The sequence below is a fragment of the Pholis gunnellus genome (assembly GCF_910591455.1).
Source record: "Pholis gunnellus genome assembly, chromosome: 10".
NCBI lineage: Eukaryota > Metazoa > Chordata > Actinopteri > Perciformes > Pholidae > Pholis > Pholis gunnellus.
This window is the reverse complement of record NC_136537.1, coordinates 9,734,954-9,753,861: the sequence shown is the minus strand read 5'-3', so window position 1 is coordinate 9,753,861 and position 18,908 is coordinate 9,734,954. Positions and strand designations below refer to the sequence as shown.

At 47.5% G+C, this 18,908-nt stretch overlaps 1 protein-coding gene across 4 annotated transcripts in view; it reads left to right on the top strand.

The window, feature by feature from the left end:
- Nucleotides 1–18,332, top strand: part of LOC306702271 (transcription factor COE1-like) — a gene marked incomplete at its 5' end in the record, with an annotated part of 51,544 nt that extends 33,212 nt beyond the window's left edge. For 2 of the 4 annotated variants that reach the window (XM_079167846.1, XM_079167845.1), the window contains 7 exons: nucleotides 918–1,044; nucleotides 8,420–8,508; nucleotides 11,893–11,958; nucleotides 12,581–12,743; nucleotides 13,894–14,073; nucleotides 16,096–16,293; nucleotides 17,812–18,332. In XM_079167846.1, coding sequence (XP_079023972.1) covers nucleotides 918–1,044; nucleotides 8,420–8,508; nucleotides 11,893–11,958; nucleotides 12,581–12,743; nucleotides 13,894–14,073; nucleotides 16,096–16,293; nucleotides 17,812–17,843 — 855 coding nt within the window. In that variant the 3' untranslated portion in view covers nucleotides 17,844–18,332. Of the gene's footprint in view, nucleotides 1–917; nucleotides 1,045–8,419; nucleotides 8,509–11,892; nucleotides 11,959–12,580; nucleotides 12,744–13,893; nucleotides 14,074–16,095; nucleotides 16,294–16,516; nucleotides 16,586–17,811 lie in introns of all 4 variants that reach the window. The other 2 variants (XM_079167844.1, XM_079167847.1) reach the window with 2 other exon arrangements.
- Nucleotides 18,333–18,908: the final 576 nt, after the last annotated feature.

Sequence of the window (18,908 nt, the reverse complement as noted above, 5' to 3'; positions counted from 1 at the left end):
GTATCTGCCTTCTTGCAATATGTGCTCACCGTACAGTATGACTCTCTTTGTACGCAGCGTCTGCCACATGACTAAAATGTAAATGTAGTGTATGTGTGAAATTGAAGGTCAGTGAGCGGCGCAGCTAAACAGCTTTGTCTTTAGTAAAGGAATAATTCTATAAAAAGCTCCTATATTATCGAGCTGAGAGGTGAGTGGGGCCAGACAATGGTGGAATGAAAGCGTAGCTAAGTGAGCAATGAAAGGGACAGTTAGAACAACACACTCGCTCACACATGCACATACACGATAGCTGCTGGCAGAGGCATTGATAGCTTTTGAGCGCCGCTAGCTTTGAGTGCTAGTTGACTGTAGCGTGCCGAAAACGAGCACTCAGCGAGGTCTCATCTGTGTTTTGTCTTGTTACCGTTTCCCTTCAAAGGCCCTTCAGCATACACACACACAGACATACACACAGACATACGTTGCAAGCAGGCCCATCAACCACACTAAGTGAGCCTGTTTAAGACACAATGTTGCTTTAATGTGGCTAACGGCAGCTAGACAGCCGCGGCTGACAGAGACAGGGGCAGCAGAGACGGGCATATTATACGTTTGCTTTTACTGCGTAATAGATGTATGCAGAGGAAGGTGTGTTTTATTCATAAACAGATAACTGCTTTTGAACCTCTCTTACAGAGTCCATGTCAGCACTGATAACCATCCTAAGCCTCACAGTGACATTGCCTCGGGCTACGAGGCCACCTGAGGGCTTTAGCGCTAACACATCATTTTCAGGCTGATTATACACAGAAAGAAAGTCAAAAGCTGCAAAAGGAGAGGTCTGAGGCGAGCCGAGAATAGTCCCCTGAGCACATGTTTAGATTTGAAGTTTCATTGCATTAATCTTCATGCCCTCTCTGCCCCCTCCCCCGCAGCTGATCACCCCCCACGCCATTCGTGTGCAAACTCCACCCAGACACATCCCCGGGGTGGTGGAGGTCACGCTGTCCTACAAATCCAAACAGTTCTGCAAAGGCACACCTGGGCGCTTCATCTACACAGGTACGACGCACTAACACGTACTAATGACAGTAATTAACAGAGCTAATGTCGCCCCAATCTATCTATCTGCTGGCTTTTCTCATGCAATTTTCTCCTGGATTCTCTCATTTTCTACGACGACAACTTGCCTTTTGAATAATGTCAATAAAAACTATAATCACATAAAAAAAACTTCATATGTTGTATTAGGACTGTTTATTTGCAATATCTGCTAAAAGTAACCTGCTGCAGTCTATAAACATTCATTCATCATTTTCTCGACACCGCTTCCGGAGAAAAATGTGCATGCTAAACAATTTAAAATTGAGTAACACGACTCAATAATTCAGCGCAAAAGCCTTGCGTTCTGGCGGGGGAAAGTGTTTACCCTCTTTTATGAAGCAGGTGAAGGTCGGGAGGAGGTTTAACCTTTTGATTAGTGGGATTATTGAGATTTAACCCTGTCAAAGGCGTGATTCACAAAGGAAGAGGTCCATGAGGAGAATGTGGGTTTTTTTTGACGGTGAGTGCAAGGGGCATGAATAGCTTGAGTGTTACATCGGAGCGAATCGGTGCAGAGTTACAGCCGTGCAGTGAAAAGAGCGGCAGAGAGAGTGAAAGTGAAGCGGTGATTAACCAATGCGAGGCCGCAGGTCCCCGGGGAGGTTGTGAATCACATAAATCTGTCTGTAATCTCAACCACTGATAGACTTAGGCCGTAAGCCCCGGCTGTGAATTGCCTACATTTGACAAAATCGCAATTGAAAGAGAGCGTGTGCGTCACATCGCCGCCGTGCATTTTCTGCATCTTGTGCATGTCCTAATTACTGGACAGAATCCATGTCGATGCGTCATAGTTATAGTGTTTGTATACTTATGGGAAAGGCGACGATAGGCCGCCTGTGTTTGTTTGTACGTGTGTGTGTGAATGTACTCCAAGCACACACACGCACACACACACACACACACACACATGCACATTGACAAGTAACTGCATTACTAAGACAGAGGGCAGATGGGTGGGCAGCCTTTGCCATGCCAGAGCTGTCCAACAGCCCGCACTCTGCCAAACACATAGAGCTGTGTGTGTATTTAAGTGTGTGTAGATGTACACATGTGTGTGTGTGTGTGTGTGTGTGTGTGTGTGTGTGTGTGTGTGTGTGTGTGTGTGTGTGTGTGTGCAGCCTTTTAATGTGCCAGACATGTGGGAACCGTATGCATAAACGCTCTATCTCTTCCCAGCCCTCCACTCTTTCCCCTTGTCACATTCACTTATTCAAAACTTGCTTCTTTGGATGAATTCATCCCCTCTCTCTCTCGCTCTCCTCGCTCTCTCCGCCTCTTGGCTTCCATGGAGGCACATAGAAGAATCTCAACAGGTGAGGGGTAGCAAGAGGTCATCCAGTGGGAGTTGAACACACACTGTGCTGCCTGCTTGCCAAGCGCTGGCACCCTCACAGTGACACAGTCAACTGTGTCGAAGGCACAGATCCCAGTTCCACTCTTCACACACTTCACTTCAGCCACTGCTGTGCACCCTCAGTGGGTATTTGTACCTCTCCCTCAGCTCCTCTATCTGCCCCTTTTTGGCGTTTCACGTTCCCCGAGCGAGGAAGAACCTTCTCACGTTTGGGATCTTGAATGAGAGGCAGAGAGCAAAGAAGGGGATGAGCGGAGAATTTGGAGCATTAAAAAAAAAGGCAATTGATGAGAGTGGAGAGAGGTGGATGAGAAAGGAAAGAGCGGCGAAGGATGGGAGAGAGGGATGGAGGATTACCATGGGCCATGTTGCCCTCCTGGGTCTGTTTGGCACCAGTTTGAGCCCAGTTGCCAGTGGGTACTAATCATGGAGGATTGGCAGCACTGCGTGGCAGCTGGCAGCTAGCGTGCACACACACACATCAACACAGCTCCACACTCACAGACATGCATATACTCATATATTGCATGTGCACGCACGATCACACACACACACACACATGCGCACGCTGAATTACATTGGGGACAGCTGGCATTGCTAATCAACTTCAGCTGAGGAGAGGAAAGCGAGCAGCTCACAGACCTAATTAAGTCAACACATAACCAATACTGCTGCTACCGCTACTTTGCAAACATACACACACACACACACACATACACACACATAACCCATCTATAGGTTTACCCTCCTCCACCCTCCTCTGCCTGATCATTGATACTCTACAACCAGCCGGCGCTCAATGGAAAAAATGTCCGCCATGGTTCAGGACAGAGGAGACAAGTATAGCGGACTTTTGGTGCAGAGGAGATTCGGAGAGAAGCTATTACAGTAATGTGTCCTCTGCCGTCTCTAAGGACTCCTCTGCCATTAGACTTCAGAAAGCTCCAATTAGACTCATCAAAGGCAATTAAGCTCTCCACTGATAAGAATAAAAGAATGTTTTTTCTTTTTTTTATTCTCTGCTCTTCCTCTGTCTTTTCATCCCCTTATCCCCCTTCTGTTCCTCTCTCTGCCCTCTGCCTTACCCACCTCTGGGGCTGAGCGCTCTCCCTAATCTCCCTCCCTCCCTCTCTCTCTCTCTTTCTCTCTCATTATCAGGTCATTGCCCACCCCCACCCCTCTCCCCCGTCTCCCCTGTACAAATGCGTCTCCATGTTTGGTTGTGTATCACCTTTTACTGGATTGCTGTCCTTTGTAACATTCATCAGAGATGCTCTCCCTTTTCTTTTCTCCATGCAATATAGAGTGATAATACTCTCTGCCACCAGGGTTCGGGTGTGTGCTTGTGTGTACATGTTTGTGTGTGTGTCAGTGACACAGGGATACTGGCCATAGATTGGGGGAGTTGATGAATCACCCTTGTCGTTCAAAAGGCAATCCCTCCCTCCTCAGTATGCAGCCTTGTCTGCTTAGTGCTTCCACTACAGCTTCTGCTGATATTAAAAGGCTCTGCCGGCTCACATTAAGGTCGGCACCGTGCGCACCGACACGCATCCGCACACGCGCACGCACAAACATTAGGGGTGGTTTTTCAGCACTGAGTGCAGATTATGTGTGTAGGAAACATCACTCAGGTGCCGTGAGGAGGAGCAGGAAAAGTGAGGTAAAAGACAAAAGTCAAGAGCAGAATTTAAACCCGCCGGGATGCTGCTGAAATCTCTCTTCGTCTCTTCTCCGCCTGCCTCTGTGCTCCAAATTAGTTTTAGGAGTGGTGGAAGGACTGTCAGTTGTCTGTCATTCTATTCACTACAGACACTGGAGTGAAACACAGATGATGCCACAGTAAGTGTTGTAATCATGAGCATCCTCTACAAAGTTTAGATTTGTTTTAGCCTTGAATTAAGCCGTTCCACACAGTGATGAAATCTGCTGGTAGCACACTGAAAAAAGAACTGAAAAAGATTTGCTCAGATGGTGTCTGAGTACTTACAAAGAAGTACAATATCTGACGCTGATTGTGTGGATGTCATGATGTTGCTGCAATTCGCAGAATCAGTGACAAAGTCTGTTGTTAACATATACTCACAGATATATTCTACGTTCATATGCACATGTGCATACGCCTACACTCGGGCACAAGCACATTCACACATTACACACACAAATGCAGCATGAAGTCATCTGGCAATAAAAGTGGGGTGCAGCCACGGTGCTGGTCAATTACTCGTCTTGCTCCTATTTGTGAATGCTGTCTTTTATTGAGCTTGGGTGGAGGCCTGCTGTTGATTAAAACGGCTGGTCTCCAGCTGGAGACGGGGGGCCAGCTGAGATAGCTGCACACATTCACGTTTACTGCACACAGTCTTAACAGTGGGGAAATTCACACCTCTATTTGAGATTGAGATTAATTTTCTGCACCATGTGGCTTGTCTTCCCTCTTTAGCGCGCTCCGTTCTTATTATAGGAGCATCTGGTCCATGATGATGATGTAAATGAATTTCGAACGAAGATTATTTTACACCCCGCTGAAATGAGCGGCATTCACCGGGGAAATGATTTCTTACGTTTTTCTTATATCTTAATTCAAGCGCACACTTTTCCCTCCAGATTCCCAGAATCTGCATTCTCCCAGTGAGTTGCCGTGCTGTCAGGTATTGTTAACTGTCGACATGCACTTTTTGCAACAGATAATTAGAGCTTAGGTTGTAGTAGCATCCACACCTCCATTGATTTGTAGAATCCCTTAGCGTCCCCCCTTCCTCCTCCTTCCCTCCTTCCCTCCGTCCTCTCCTCCCTCTCCTTCTTCCACAGCCTCAACCTCTCCCTTCCTTTAGGAGCAAAAAGCTCTCCTCATCTGTTTTCTGTGTATGAATTTCCAGCCATGCATTAGTCTCCCTGACATGTTCAAGCGATGCTTTATTTAGCTTGTCGGATTCTGCAAATAAACGCAATCTCGTGGTTTATGGAAAAATGGATAAAAATTAGATTGTATGGTATTGATCTGGATTGTGAGTAGTCGGTGGGGGTGTTGTGTATATATAGGTGTGCGTGTGTGTGTGTGTGTGTGGCGGTGATGGGGGGGAGGCAGCTCTCGTCTGTGTGAGGGTGGGGTGATGGGGGGGGAGAAATGAAGCCGTAATTCAGGGCTATTGAACCCCCTGCCACTGGCGGCATCGATCGCAAGGCAGCGCTTATGAGATCACACCTGAGCACTGGAGACTGCAGAGGGGAGGGAGGGAGAGAGGGGAGGGGGGAGAGGGGAGACGAAGGAGCGGATAGTGAGAAGGAGTGAGAGAAACAGAGGGTTGTGATATGATCAGCTCCTTACCCACTGTCTGAGGGCCTGTTAAGGTGTTAACATCAAGCCTCAGAGCCAATTACCTAACCCTGCAAGTACACTACCCGCTCACACACAGTGCTGTGAGTCAGGAGGAGAAGGAGACAGGGCGACTGGACACTTACTGTAGTTTCCCCTCCTCCTCCCTTGGGTTTCCAGGACGACTCCACCGTGCTGACCTCTCAATTTCCCCCCCAACCACCTCCTACTCTTTGCACCCCAAACCTCCCCCCCCTCTTGTATTCCTCCCCCGAAGCTCATACGTCCAACACCCCTCCACCCTCGCCTCCTCCTCCTTCTCCTCCTTCTCCTCCCCCCCACCCCCTCACCCCTTCATACACACTCCCCCTGCGGCTCTGTGGGTTATTATAGTGAAATATGAAGCGGTGTGGATTCTAGGCTTCATGAAATTTCCATGAGCATTGATCTGATCTGATGTGGGTGATTGCTAGGTGAATCCCTTCAGTCCAGGGCTGTTGCTCATCTATTCATTTATTTATGGCAGTTATGTTTTACTGGCTTTGATTTGCTCTTCTGGAGAGCGACAGCTAAGGATTATAAATATACCTGTATAGGAGAGTGTGCTTTGAATCCTGGAGCGTACCGGCACGACACTCTTCTTTCGAGGCAGGAGAGGTTATTTTTCTTCCAGCGCTAATTCCTGTTGTGAAATGTGAGATATTGAGCAGAGATATAAGAGCATAAAATGCCAAGATAATCCCCAAAGAGACACAGCCAGGTAGTTAGTGGTGCGCATTGTCCCCCACAAACTCTGGTTTATGGTCCTTGAAAATGAGCAGAGACAATATCACTTCCTCTGTCAATTACCAAAATTGTCTCTTTATTTGTAATAGGGGGTATCTGTGTACGTCTTTGGGGTTTTTATGCTATTGTTCACTCGTGGCTCATTTGGCACATTGTGGAGAACTGATAAAAAATTCATCATAAAAACAAAAGCCTTTGAGACGAAAGAGAGGATGTTGTCGGGAACAATCCCCTCCTCAGACTGCGGGCCTAATCCAGGGCAAATCCTCCTTAAGGCTTTAGCGAGATCAGAGAATAGGGAAGTAATGTCAAATATTTGTCCTCAGAAATAATTCATACTTTGTTTGTTGCATGTGATCATCTCATTGTTTTGGCTTATTTTATCAGCGGACCAGCTGGCCTGTAATGCGTGTCATTCTTCAGAAGTTGAGCCTGCCTCTGGCGCCTCTACTTTTTCCCCTCTGTTGTGTCTTTGCTGCTAGCTATTCACCTTTCCTTTCTCTCACTCTTATGGATTACTGGAACGGTCCGCTGGGAGAGCTGTCCAAATGTGTCTGTGTTGCCAAAACAGAGCACCACCGATCCTCTCTCCTTTGCTCTCTTTTGGTCTGTGTGTTTCGAGCGAGCGGCTCAGGAGGAGCCATGGTGAAGTCACTAGAGGTCCAGCAGGACAGCTTGTACTCATAGCCTCTAGGGGCCTTTTTTCTGGGGGCCGCCTAGTCAGCCTGGCTGCTCAGATGTGAGGCGAGCAGGGCATCAGCCCTCAGGAAACGTCCAAGCTGCGACCCACAGGGGAAACAGACGGACGGCACAGACACATACAGGCAGTCTACACACACAATGGCTCCCTTCCTTTCCGATTTTTACACGCAGAGAAGTGCAAACACACATGTTGAAGCCACAAACTGTACAGAAGCAGCATCTTATCGGCTGTAGCCCAGAAAAAGAAGGCAAGACTGTTATCCATGTATGTGCATTGACTCCTCAGGCAACTCACAAAGAGACAGCAGAGAGAGAGAGAGAGTACATTAGGAATGAATTATGTGGAGAGAGCACTTATCCAACAATCCTCCTCTGAAGTGTTTGTACTATAAGCCTCAGATCTTCATTGTATTTATTCTAATGTTTAAATATTCATGGTAAATCTTCTCATATTCAATTACCGTAGCACGACCACAGCATGCCGAGAGAGTGCTTTCTCCCTGCTGCCTGGATGATCTGACTCTGTGTGTTTGTGTGTGTGTGTGTGTGTGTGTGTGTGTATGTGTGTATGTGTGTGTGTGTGTGTGTGTGTTTGAGACTGTTTTTATGTGTGTGTGTGTGTGTGTGTGTGTAGGTGTGTGTGTGTGTGTGTGTGTGAGTGTGTGTGTGTGTGTGTGTGTGTGTGTGTGTGTGTGTGTGTGTGTGTGTGTGTGTGTGTATGTGTGTTTAGCTTGTTCCCCGGAGCGATCAAGCCTTTGTTATATTGGAACCAGTTTCTGTAATTGCTTATATTAGTCGCTGATCAACGCAAGACCACAGGACACGCACACACACACACACGCATGCACACCAACACACACACACACACACACACACACTCTGCCTGATTCCTGACAGTCTTTTTATTAACCACCAAAGCATGCGACAAAGAGAGATTCATTACATCACAGGCAAACAAAGACACACACCAGACTTAATAGAGAACACCCACATTTTCGGCGTGTTTAGTTTAATGTTGAAATACTCGCGTAAAACCGTGCTTAATTCAGTCGTCTCTACCGTAGACTCGTTCCTCCTGCTCCTGATCTCTCGGTTGCTGTCGAACAGTAGGCGTTTTCATCATTAAGGATCAAGCAGTAAAAGTTATTTTTCTCTTTCTGTTTCCTGCTTAGCGCTGAACGAGCCAACCATAGACTACGGCTTCCAGAGGTTGCAGAAGGTCATCCCCAGACACCCCGGAGACCAGGAGAGATTACCCAAGGTACAGCGCCTCCTCTCCTCTCATGTGTCCGTGCTCCTGCAGGTTGCCACACGCAATTATTTTCGAGGAAATTTGTCTTGGTAACACAGATACGTATTGACAACTACTAGAGTTTCATAGCATGTATGGATAGACATGGCACAAGGGCAGCATGACCTCACACACAGAGGAATGACTGTGTGCTGTATAGACAGTAAGCCATACATGCGTGACGCTGTCCGCACATTAACATTTTATCATACGTTCATGGTCATTTTCTACTCAAACAAACACTTTATTTGCGCAGCGAAGCGCACACAAGCAACTCTATTCATCCTTCCACTGAGTATAAGGTCATTTAGACTGGCAAAGTGGGAGAGGAAAGGGATGGATGGGGGGAGGAAAAGAGGGAGAGAGGGAGGAAAGGAGGTTGAGGGGAGAGAGAGGAAGAGAGAGGCAGAAGCAGGTTAGGTGATCCATCATAGCTGTCCAGTCTTACCTCCTGCTGGGTCAGTGGATCGAAGTCAACCCCGGGTGGACTTTATTACTTCCAGCACACACATACACAAACCGGCATACACACACACACACACACACACACACACTTAGAAATGCACACACACACTTCTTTGTGGCTGTACATGCACACACACACACACACTCTCAATGGAGGGAAGTCACCATGAGGCAGAGATGGAGAGCTCAGGTAGATGCAGAAGGAAGATAGAGAAATCACTTGTCCTCGCTGTGTGTCATGTCTGGTGGATACAAGACTTGTCCTAGCGAGTTCTGGTCTTTAGCCTATCAACCCCCCTGTATCCCTCTAAATATCTTTGTATCCATCCGTCTCTTCTCCTCTCCTCCTCTTCCTCCATCGCTCCATGGTGTCTCTTTCTCTTCTAAATGAACAGCGGTAGCTGGCGAGCCCGGTTGTTCATTTCAGCTCTATTGATTGGTGCCTTTATTGAGGCAATAACAGTTTGTTGACCGCACTTCTCTCAACTGTTGGCCTCAATCATCAGAGCGGGGGTGGGGTGGGGTGGGGGGGGGCAGGAGAGGAGGCATCCACTGGCAACTTCTTGTGCTACAAATGTCCATTTGTGGTCACCTTGGCAAATGCCTCTTTGTGGCTGTTCTTCAGTCAATTTTTAATCGAGATGAAATTGATTGGGAATGTAATGCATTCTGTTCTAGTGGTACCTTTTTTTCGAGGGGGCTCTTAATGAGCATAAACACACATTGAGCGGAGAACAAGCGGGATATCTGCCAATGCCTGTTCTATCTCTGTATGTTGTGGTAAAGATCCAGTGTCTAGCTGAACACAGCCCCCATACTGCGCTGTAGCTAATAGCCAGGCAGTCAGAGTGAGTACGCAGCTCAGACGCAGCCAGACTGCGGGGTGTTTAGCTCAGGCTGTGGTGGAGCTGGGGGTCTGGGGCCGGCTAATGAGTGACCGCTCCCGCCAGACGAGGCCATGGCTCTGCTCTGGATCAGGTTCCCCTTCCTGTTGACGTCTCTGTGGGCCTGACTTTACGGGAAGAGACCCTGCGCCCAGGAAATGGTCTCCCCTTACAGCGGCAGAGCTAGGGAGGCAGCACGGCGCTAACCACATTTATCTGTTTATCAGAACGACTCTGGAGCGCTGCCTAATCGCGTTTAGCCGCCGGACAGATCCCTTTGCTAACGAGAGACTGATAGGTACAGACAGGGCACAGGACCACGAGAGAGTGATTAATAGAGAGAATGGGAGAGAGACGAGGAGAGACGAGAGAGAAGGTAGTTTGGAGACGCAGGTGAAGAGAGAGTGCAGGAGGAGATTACAGACAGCGCTGCACGGACAGACAGAAGGTCTGAATGAGAGAAGCAAAAAAAAAAAAAAAAACATTTTTCAGATGGAGCGACTGAGGTTTCACGTGTCCTCCCCGAACATCGTTACACTCCAGCTGTGGATCTGTTTGTGTCCTAATGCCCCACACTTCCCTCATTTCCCCTCCTCCTCCCTCTCCTCCTCCTCCTCCCTCCCCCTCTCCCCTCCCTCCCTTCATCCATCCATCTACCTATCTGGCAATCCCTGGGAGGCATGGGGCGTCGAGGAAAAGCAGAGAGAAGGAAGCGAGGAGCGGCGCATACATACTAAAGAACCACTTACCTTCCTAGGGCCTCTACATCTCTCAATCAAACAGAGCAGGCCTCCTCTCTGGTCTCCCCTCTTTGCGTCCCCCACCCCTCCTCCCCCCACCTCCTTCTCTGCCTCCCCCAGATAGTGCTAGTAATGGGAGGTTAACACAGAGGCAGCGCTCCCATTATTGAGTGAATTTAGCACCTCGGACAGCGCTCTACAATCTTTATTGCTTTGCTGACCCTCTCGTCATGTCCTGGGCGTGCTCGACAGCCTCCACATGTGCGTGGCTGAGTGTGCGGTTACGCCCGTGTGTGTGTGTGTGTGTGTGATATGAGGTCTGATTGAAAGGCGGTGTGTCACGGAACAGAGAGCACACATGCTCCGGGGCTTGTTCACAGCGAGGGATACACTCAGGAGGGTATAGCGCACAGCGTGTGTGTGTGCGAGTGGAAGAGAGGGAGGGAGAGAAAGAAACGAGGAGAAGGTTGAAGGGGAGGGGGCTGCAATTTTCTGGTTGTCGCGCCTCCAGCATATATCCTGGCCCCGGCACATTAACTTTTAAAAAGGGTTTCGTAGGGCTGTAGGTGTCTACATCACACCCCCCCACACACACACACACACATATAACGACTGCCTGGAGTCACACACTCATACACTCAGGGAGGGAAAAGAATAGAGACAGGGCGAGGAGAGAAAGGAGGGTAAGCGGTAGAAAATGAGCGCGGAGGAACAGCAAACACTACGGAAGGATAAATGTTTGATGTGGGAAATACCACTCGGCGGTTTTCACCTGAGCAATGATGTTCGACATTTATCACACAAAGTGGATGCGGGGCTATTCACTCGGATCATTACCAGGGTTAATTCAGGGCAGGAGACGGGCGCGTCCCCGCTGACGAGGGGACTTGTACGGCCGTCAACCTGATGATATGTTGTGTTAAATGAGATTGATGTGTGATCATGTGTAGTAGATTCATGATCCGGCGGTTGACAGTAGGGAGGAGAAGACGACGTAGAAGACAGCTGACTGATAGAGAGATACAAGCTCATGTTTTATTCACAGATAACAGTATCTTACCTCTGCTCTCCCAAACTGCCCGGCTCGTAACAAAGTGCCGGGACAGGCCCATTTCTCTTCCTCTGTCTGCCTCCTTCCTCCCTTGCACTCTCTGTTCTGCATTCACAGCATAACCTAAGACGTGAAATGTAATAAAAGTGACTGAACTCTTTTGAGCCGTCGCACTCGTGATCAATCCCCTTCCTCTTTCTGCTCTTGATTGTAGGAGGTGATCTTAAAGAGAGCAGCAGACCTGGTGGAGGCCTTGTACGGGATGCCTCACAATAACCAGGTAAACACTCACACCAGCACGAACACAAACATCAATATCTTTTCCTCAAATTATGTTCGTGGTTTCGGACCGCACGCAGCATCAAAGGCGGCGTCTCCGCTGGCCCGGCAGCCCCCCTGCTGTGTTCATGCACGCTCTGGCACCAGCAGACACACAGACACACACACACATAGGTATAGGTTAGTGCTTCTATCAGCTCATGTGTTGAGGTGGAAAAGGAGGTGATTTACCATGACAACAGAATATAGAGGGAGGAGAGGTGAATAGGGAGAGAACAGAAGCAGATGAGGAGGAGGAGAAGTGGGATTAAGAATGGGAGGAAGAGGCAGGCTGAAGATTTGATGAGTCTGTTGATTAGGCATTTCATCCATTTACTGGAACCAATCCCACCACTCCCAGTGACCACGGATTAAAAAACCCTCAGCCTTCTAGGTTTACATGCGCAATATCTCAAGTGGAGATCTAGTATTCTTGTGAGACCATAAAGCCTCCATCATAAGGCGCATTTCCTCTTCTCTTCTCTTCTCTTCTCTTCTCTTCTCTTCTCTTCTCTTCTCTTCTCTGCTGCCTCTGTTGCTGACCACAGCTTTTTGTTCTTTTTTTTCCTCTCCCTCATTGTTAGGAGATGATTCTGAAACGAGCAGCAGATATCGCAGAGGCTCTCTACACAACAGTGCCGCGAGGGCACAACCAGCTATCCGGCCTTGGCAGCGGCTCCGTCCATGCTGGCATGATGGCCGTAAACTCCTTCTCTGGGTCAGAGGTGGCACAGACGGCCAATCAGGGTGAGCAAAGTCAACGGGAAACAATTAAAGTCTATTATCATGGGAAATGTGGTGGCGGTTTATTTGTTTTTTTTGCGATAGGGAGATTTTATTTTTCATGCGAGAAATTCAGATACGATTTAAGAGTGTGGAACAAACAAGGAAGATGCTGAAAAAGGAGGAAAAAGAGGAGGAGGAGGCTGTAAGAAACAGAGAAAGCGCAGAAAGAACGAGGGTGAGAGAGTGAAGAATGGAGAAAAAGGGAGCCGTGGATAGAGTACGATGGAGAAATATGAGTGGGTCCTAGGGGTGTGTATATTAGACTGGGGTCGGCCCCTGTCTGACAGAGAGAGATGCGGGCGCAGTCAGTGGTGATTCATCACATGTATCAGGGGAAGGAGAGGAGAGCGGATGGACCAGCCTCTGGATATGTCTCAATACTTCCAATGAGCTTCCTCTGTCCTTCATCTTCATCTGGTAACATGCTCAGATGTGAAGAAAACAACAGATATCAGCTGTGAGACTTCTGGCCTGCAGTTTCCAACTCGTAACAGATGAGGAATGGGAATTGGTGGTACCTAATTATGAAAAAGGAGGCTTCCACGGTAGAGAAGTGCAGCCCTCGTTGCACTAGAGAGCAGAAAATTCCTGATGTTCAATTCCAGCTGTTTTTTTTTTCTTCGCTTTTTCTCCAGTGTCAGCGCATTGGAACTGAGGTGTATATTTATAGTCTCCTTTCCATCTTGTCCCCTTTCTGTTCGCTGCCCCTGTAAAGCATAAAGGAAATAAAGGTCCTGTCAGGAACACTGGCTTCATTCTTTATAAATTACGGGAGAGCTGCAGAGGCCTTTTAGTGTTAATTGCCTTATCAATTGATCTAATTTTGGAGAGGAGCCAGTAAGGTTAAAGGCCTCTTGTTTTAGTAGTTGGATTGCAGCGAGTTCCCTCCCATATCACTCTTCCTTCACTCTGTTCATTGCTTTCCCCGCTCGGCCATATGCTGTCTAAGAGTTTTCGAGAATTTCTTTTGGCTTGTATTGCTATGTCCATTAGCCGCGTAGGGGAAAAGACCATTTGGCAGCGTTGCGTGTTCTCGTTTTGTTTTGTCTGCCATCTGCTATACCCCTAACACCTATTCTCTCTCCGTCTCCCTTTCTTTCGCTGTCCCTAGGTTTCAATAGGAATACAAGCAGCGTGTCCCCTCATGGTTATGTCCCCAGCTCAACTCCCCAGCAGAGTGGCTACAACTCTGTCTCCAACAGCATGAACGGCTACGCTAACTCTGGCATGGCAACCTTGGGCACCTCGCCCAACTTCCTCAATGGATCTGCCGGCAACTCGCCCTATGCTAGTGAGTAAACACACCACATCCTAGACCTGAAACAAAGAGGGGATGACAAAATCAAGGGGTGGGAAGCGAAGAAGATTGAGTCTGAGCCTTTTGAACATAAAAGAATACGCATTTGACAGCAACTGAGAGAGGGAAGTGGAAATAAGGAGTGACACACAAGGGGAAAGTCATGCAGTTCAGCTGGCTCATCTGTTTCTTTAAGAACAGAGTCAAACGCAAATCCCCACTTTATTGTCCAGGGGAGCAGATCACCTAGCACCCCCCCCCCCCCCCCCACCACCCACCACCACTACCTCTGCACACACACACACATTCACCCTCTACATTAAAGACCCTTGATTAAATCAATAAACTAATTGCTAGAGAAGCAATTCCATTTCAGCTCTTTGATTCCTGGGTGTTAACAAGTATTTTAACAGGCTCATCGGCCCCACACAGACACTTTCAATCAATGGCCCCTCGGCCTGCCTTTGTAGGTCCAATTTTCATTAATTGATTAGTTAGGCCCCTTCATAAATGGATTATGACTTTATTGCGAGGATTTGTCAGGAAGAGCCATAAAAGCTAAGTGTTGGATAATAACAACAATAAAGGCAGAAGCAGATATCAGAGGGCAGGTGAAATACGACTCGGTTGATTGTAAAATCACTGAGGGGGAAAATGCTCTTAGTGTATTAGCAGACAAAAGACAAACCCAGGAGGATGGATGGGATGATGTCAGAGGGACACTGGATTTGGGTTGCGGAGATAACCTTCTGGTCATTTTTCTCTGTGGAAGAGACTCTCGCCAAAATCCAGCTAACAGCTATTATGTATAAAGCCTAATTCACAAAAATTCAGCTTGAAGCTTTATTTCAAAACCCTGAGCTGTCTCATGTGGTAAATCTTCACAAAATGTAATCCAGAGCTCTAGTGATGATGTGACTTTAACTAATGTGAAGCCTTACGGCCTGTTCACACCAGAATATAAAACAGCAAATCAGTGGAGTTCAACTTTTGTTGAACTTTGACCCTTGAATTTGCCTGAAGAAATGCAAGCCGTCTTGACATTGCTGAACTTTGAGGGGTTCGGGTTAGATTGCCGGATAATCCAAAATGGAGGAAGTTTCCATTTATTACCTATTTATTACGTTTTAGTCAACGTTTCTGTCAGAGTATTAATTTCTCCACAACAACGACATGGTTTACAGTATATAGTCTGTATGTTACATAGAAACAAAAACAAACTTATTGTCTCGTTTGCAACTGAGATGATGAGATTGTTTTTGCACTAATGTCCAGTTGGCAAACTTGTAGCTTGTATGGCATTTTCCCCTTCCTAAATAAACTTTTTTTTTTTTTTTAAATGAACTAGCTAGCTACATTAGCTCGCCCTGTGACTATGTAGAATAAATATGTCGCACAGGCGCAGATGCAATGAATGAAATAGCTGTGAAAACACAAAGAAGCAGCGATTATTGTCAAGCAGATGTTATCAGCTCATGAGTTGGATTTAGCTCTGGGTCTTAAGTAAAATCTCTTGCGTGATTATCTGTGATGAAGGTGTTCTGGGAAATCCTTGTTTGCCCCGAAAACACATTACGTGAACAGCACCCCGAGTTAGCGAGGACATGCTCATCAAGCCGTTGCATCCCTTGAGTGAGCAACGCGATGAGTCATCAAAACAGACTGATCAGAGGGGGAAAGGGCTTCGGGGTGGTTTTGGTGCAAGTTTCCAACTAAACACATTTTTTTGTCTGAGCTGTGTAATATCTCTTTACCAGGTGGTTGCTTAACAACAAAAAATATCTGAGCCAGTTGATCTGAAAAATTTCTAAGCCAGTTGATCTGAAAAATATCATCCCCCCCGCCATCATCCATTGACCAGTCCCTTTCTGTTCGTCCCGTCTGCCTGTCCTTTGCCCTCGGCCCTCTCTCTAACCTCGTCTCTCCCCTCTCCATCATCATCTTTCCTCCCTGTCCCTCTTCCCTGATGTGACCCCCCCTTAACCCCTCCTTTCCCACCCGTCTCTCTTCTCTCAGTCGTCCCCTCAAGCCCCACCATGGCCTCGTCGACGAGCCTGCCCTCCAACTGCAGCGGCTCCTCCGGCATCTTCTCCTTCTCCCCGGCCAACATGGTGTCCGCCGCCGTCAAGCAGAAGAGCGCCTTTGCCCCCGTCGTGCGACCCCAGAACTCCCCTCCGCCCACGTGCAACAGCGCTAATGGTAACAGCCTGCAAGGTAAGCTGGTGAACTGCATAATGAATATTCAGAGCCACTGTTTTTATGTTTATGCCTCTTCATCGAGCTTTAATCCTGCTCTTCTACACTTCCTTATGATAACGATTTCTCACTTGTACTCCCACTTCTTCCTCCGATTTTCCTTTTTTCTTCCCCCTCCCCACTCCCTGTTTTTCCTTTCCTTACCCTCCTTGAACCCCTCCACTCTCCTTCCTCACTGTAGATCAGTCTTTTGTGGACTCTAGCAAGTACTCATCAAACAACTCTCTGCAGGGCCTGGCCTTCTCCTGAAGTACGTTAATTTTCTCCTCCTCTGTTTCTCTCCACGCCGCACTATCCCACACCGCTCGTTTGCGCCACCGGCTTATCCTGCCCTGCCCTTACTTCTCTTTTCTGTTTTATTTGTCACTCTTGGCTCGTCAGAGAGACAGCATGCCACGCCACATGTGTTCCATTTCCTGTTTTCACTTCCTGCTTCCTGCCTGCGCTCCGGTGGGTGTCTCCGTAGGGGACGTGGGGGAGGGGTGGGGGGTTGTTATGCCACCACGGGTCACTCTGTTCTCCCATTTCCATCGAACGCAGCGCAGGGTCTCTTCGTCTAGGCAGGATGTTGTATGGTGTTGAGATCCTGAGAGAGAGAAATGATGGATGGGAATCTTTATCAGAGCCCCGAGCTAAGCACTTCCTCACTTCCTCTGTCGGCGTTGATGAGCGCTGACCACGGTGACCCAAAGGGCCATTGGCCACTGTGCACTGATCACACTGACACTCACACACACACTCACCATGCTGTTAATCCCAACGAGCAGGAGACACTTAGGAAATAACCAGGGAATTAGTGGATTGAAGAGAGAAGGGGAATCAATAGGGAGCCAATATGTTATATGAAAAATTCCTCCCTGTGGTGGCTTCTGTGTAAAAATGGGAGGGGAAGGGAAAGGGGTGAGGGGGAGGTGGGAGTAAGGTGGTGAAGATGTCGGGGCGAGTTTGAAGGGAGAGCATGATATAAGAAGGTAAAGATGTGGATAAAGCCCATGACTTCCATTCCCATGTTTACGCGTCAAGCGTAATTTCATCACGTCTGTCATCCCATGTCACTGCGCCTCTCTCTCTCTCTCTCTCTCTCTCTCTCTCTCTCACTCTCACTCGTGTTTGAATCATGCTCCACAGTGCACAATGGGCTTACACAATGCAACTGCTAACAATTAACAGTGGCAGCTCTCGCATGAAGCTATTCAGAAAGCCTGTGAAAAGTTGAATGATGCCGTCGGTGCGCGCCAAGTTAGCGGCGCAGCGGAGAAAACTGTTTTGATTTTGGGGGCCCTCGGAATGAAGAGATAATGAGGGAGAGTCGTCTTTGTTCGCCAGATGCTGGAGCACATTTCTGTTATGTGACTGTTGTGATGACAGATGAAACCCAGCAATCACATGACTGACCTCTCTCTCTCTCTCTCTTTCTGTTTTTTCTTTCTTTACCCCCCCCCCCCCCCCTACCCACCCCCTTTTCCCACAATGCAGCGATTCCCGGGATGATCGTTCCACCCATGTAGAGGATCTGGGATAGCTGGAGATTTGGGAATGTTGAGAGGAAAAGACACAGTAGCAGAGTCTGGCGAGTCTCTGTTGTGCTCCGGAGCTGAACTGAAGGAAGTCAAGATAAGACGCAGGACTCTGTTAAACTCAGGCCTTTCCATCGGGATTTCATCTGAAGGGATAGGGGAGGAGAAGAAAAAAAAAAAAGGAACAATACCAACCTTTGTGATGTTATTTCCCTCTTGGTTGAATTAGTGTAGCTTCTCTGACACCGCGTTGGATGGAGTGTATAAAGACTGATAGTTTACCCACAGTGTGACACTGACCTCATGAAAAGAGCATTTATTTATCTTTATGTTTATGCCTGTAAGGTTTGGGTTTGATTACTGGAGGCCCCACGCCGATCCATAACTCGCACAAACAACAGTGAAGTGTTGGTTTGGCCATGAAGTTTACGTAACCTCTGTCACAATAGAGGATGCTTTCCTTAGCTCAGCCTGCTCACTAAAGCCACATAACAACACACTGGCCAAATGGAACGAAGGTCAACAACACAACAAAAAAAAACAGAGAAATAGAGAAAGTCAACCCTCAACTTTAAAAAAACATGCCTTTCTCCCCCCCCCCCCCCCCTGTTTGGTTTGTTGGTTTGAATTTTAATAAAACTGTGAGGATTGAGCTGTTTGCAATATGCTTTTCCGCTTGTCATGTGAAGAAACGGTGAAGATTTAGCCAAAATTGACTTTTTGTCGGAGATTTTAGTGGAGACTTGAAAAGCCCGAGGATGAGTGCGTCCAGCCAGCACTGTACTGAAGGAGTCTAGCAAATATCAAATTAGAATAAATGCGTGATATATTTTTGTACATAAAAAAAAAAGTTGAATTTTTCATTTGACGGTTCTTTTCTTTTTGCGATAGCTATAGTTTGAAATGTAAACATTAAATGTCTTAAGGCAGCTTCTCAGTACAGAAGATAGATTTACTGTGTGTTGTCAATATCTCATCTGCTAAACATGACAAACATGGATTTGGATACAAAAAAGGGGATTCTGTAAAATATCCTATAAATAATGTATTTATCCC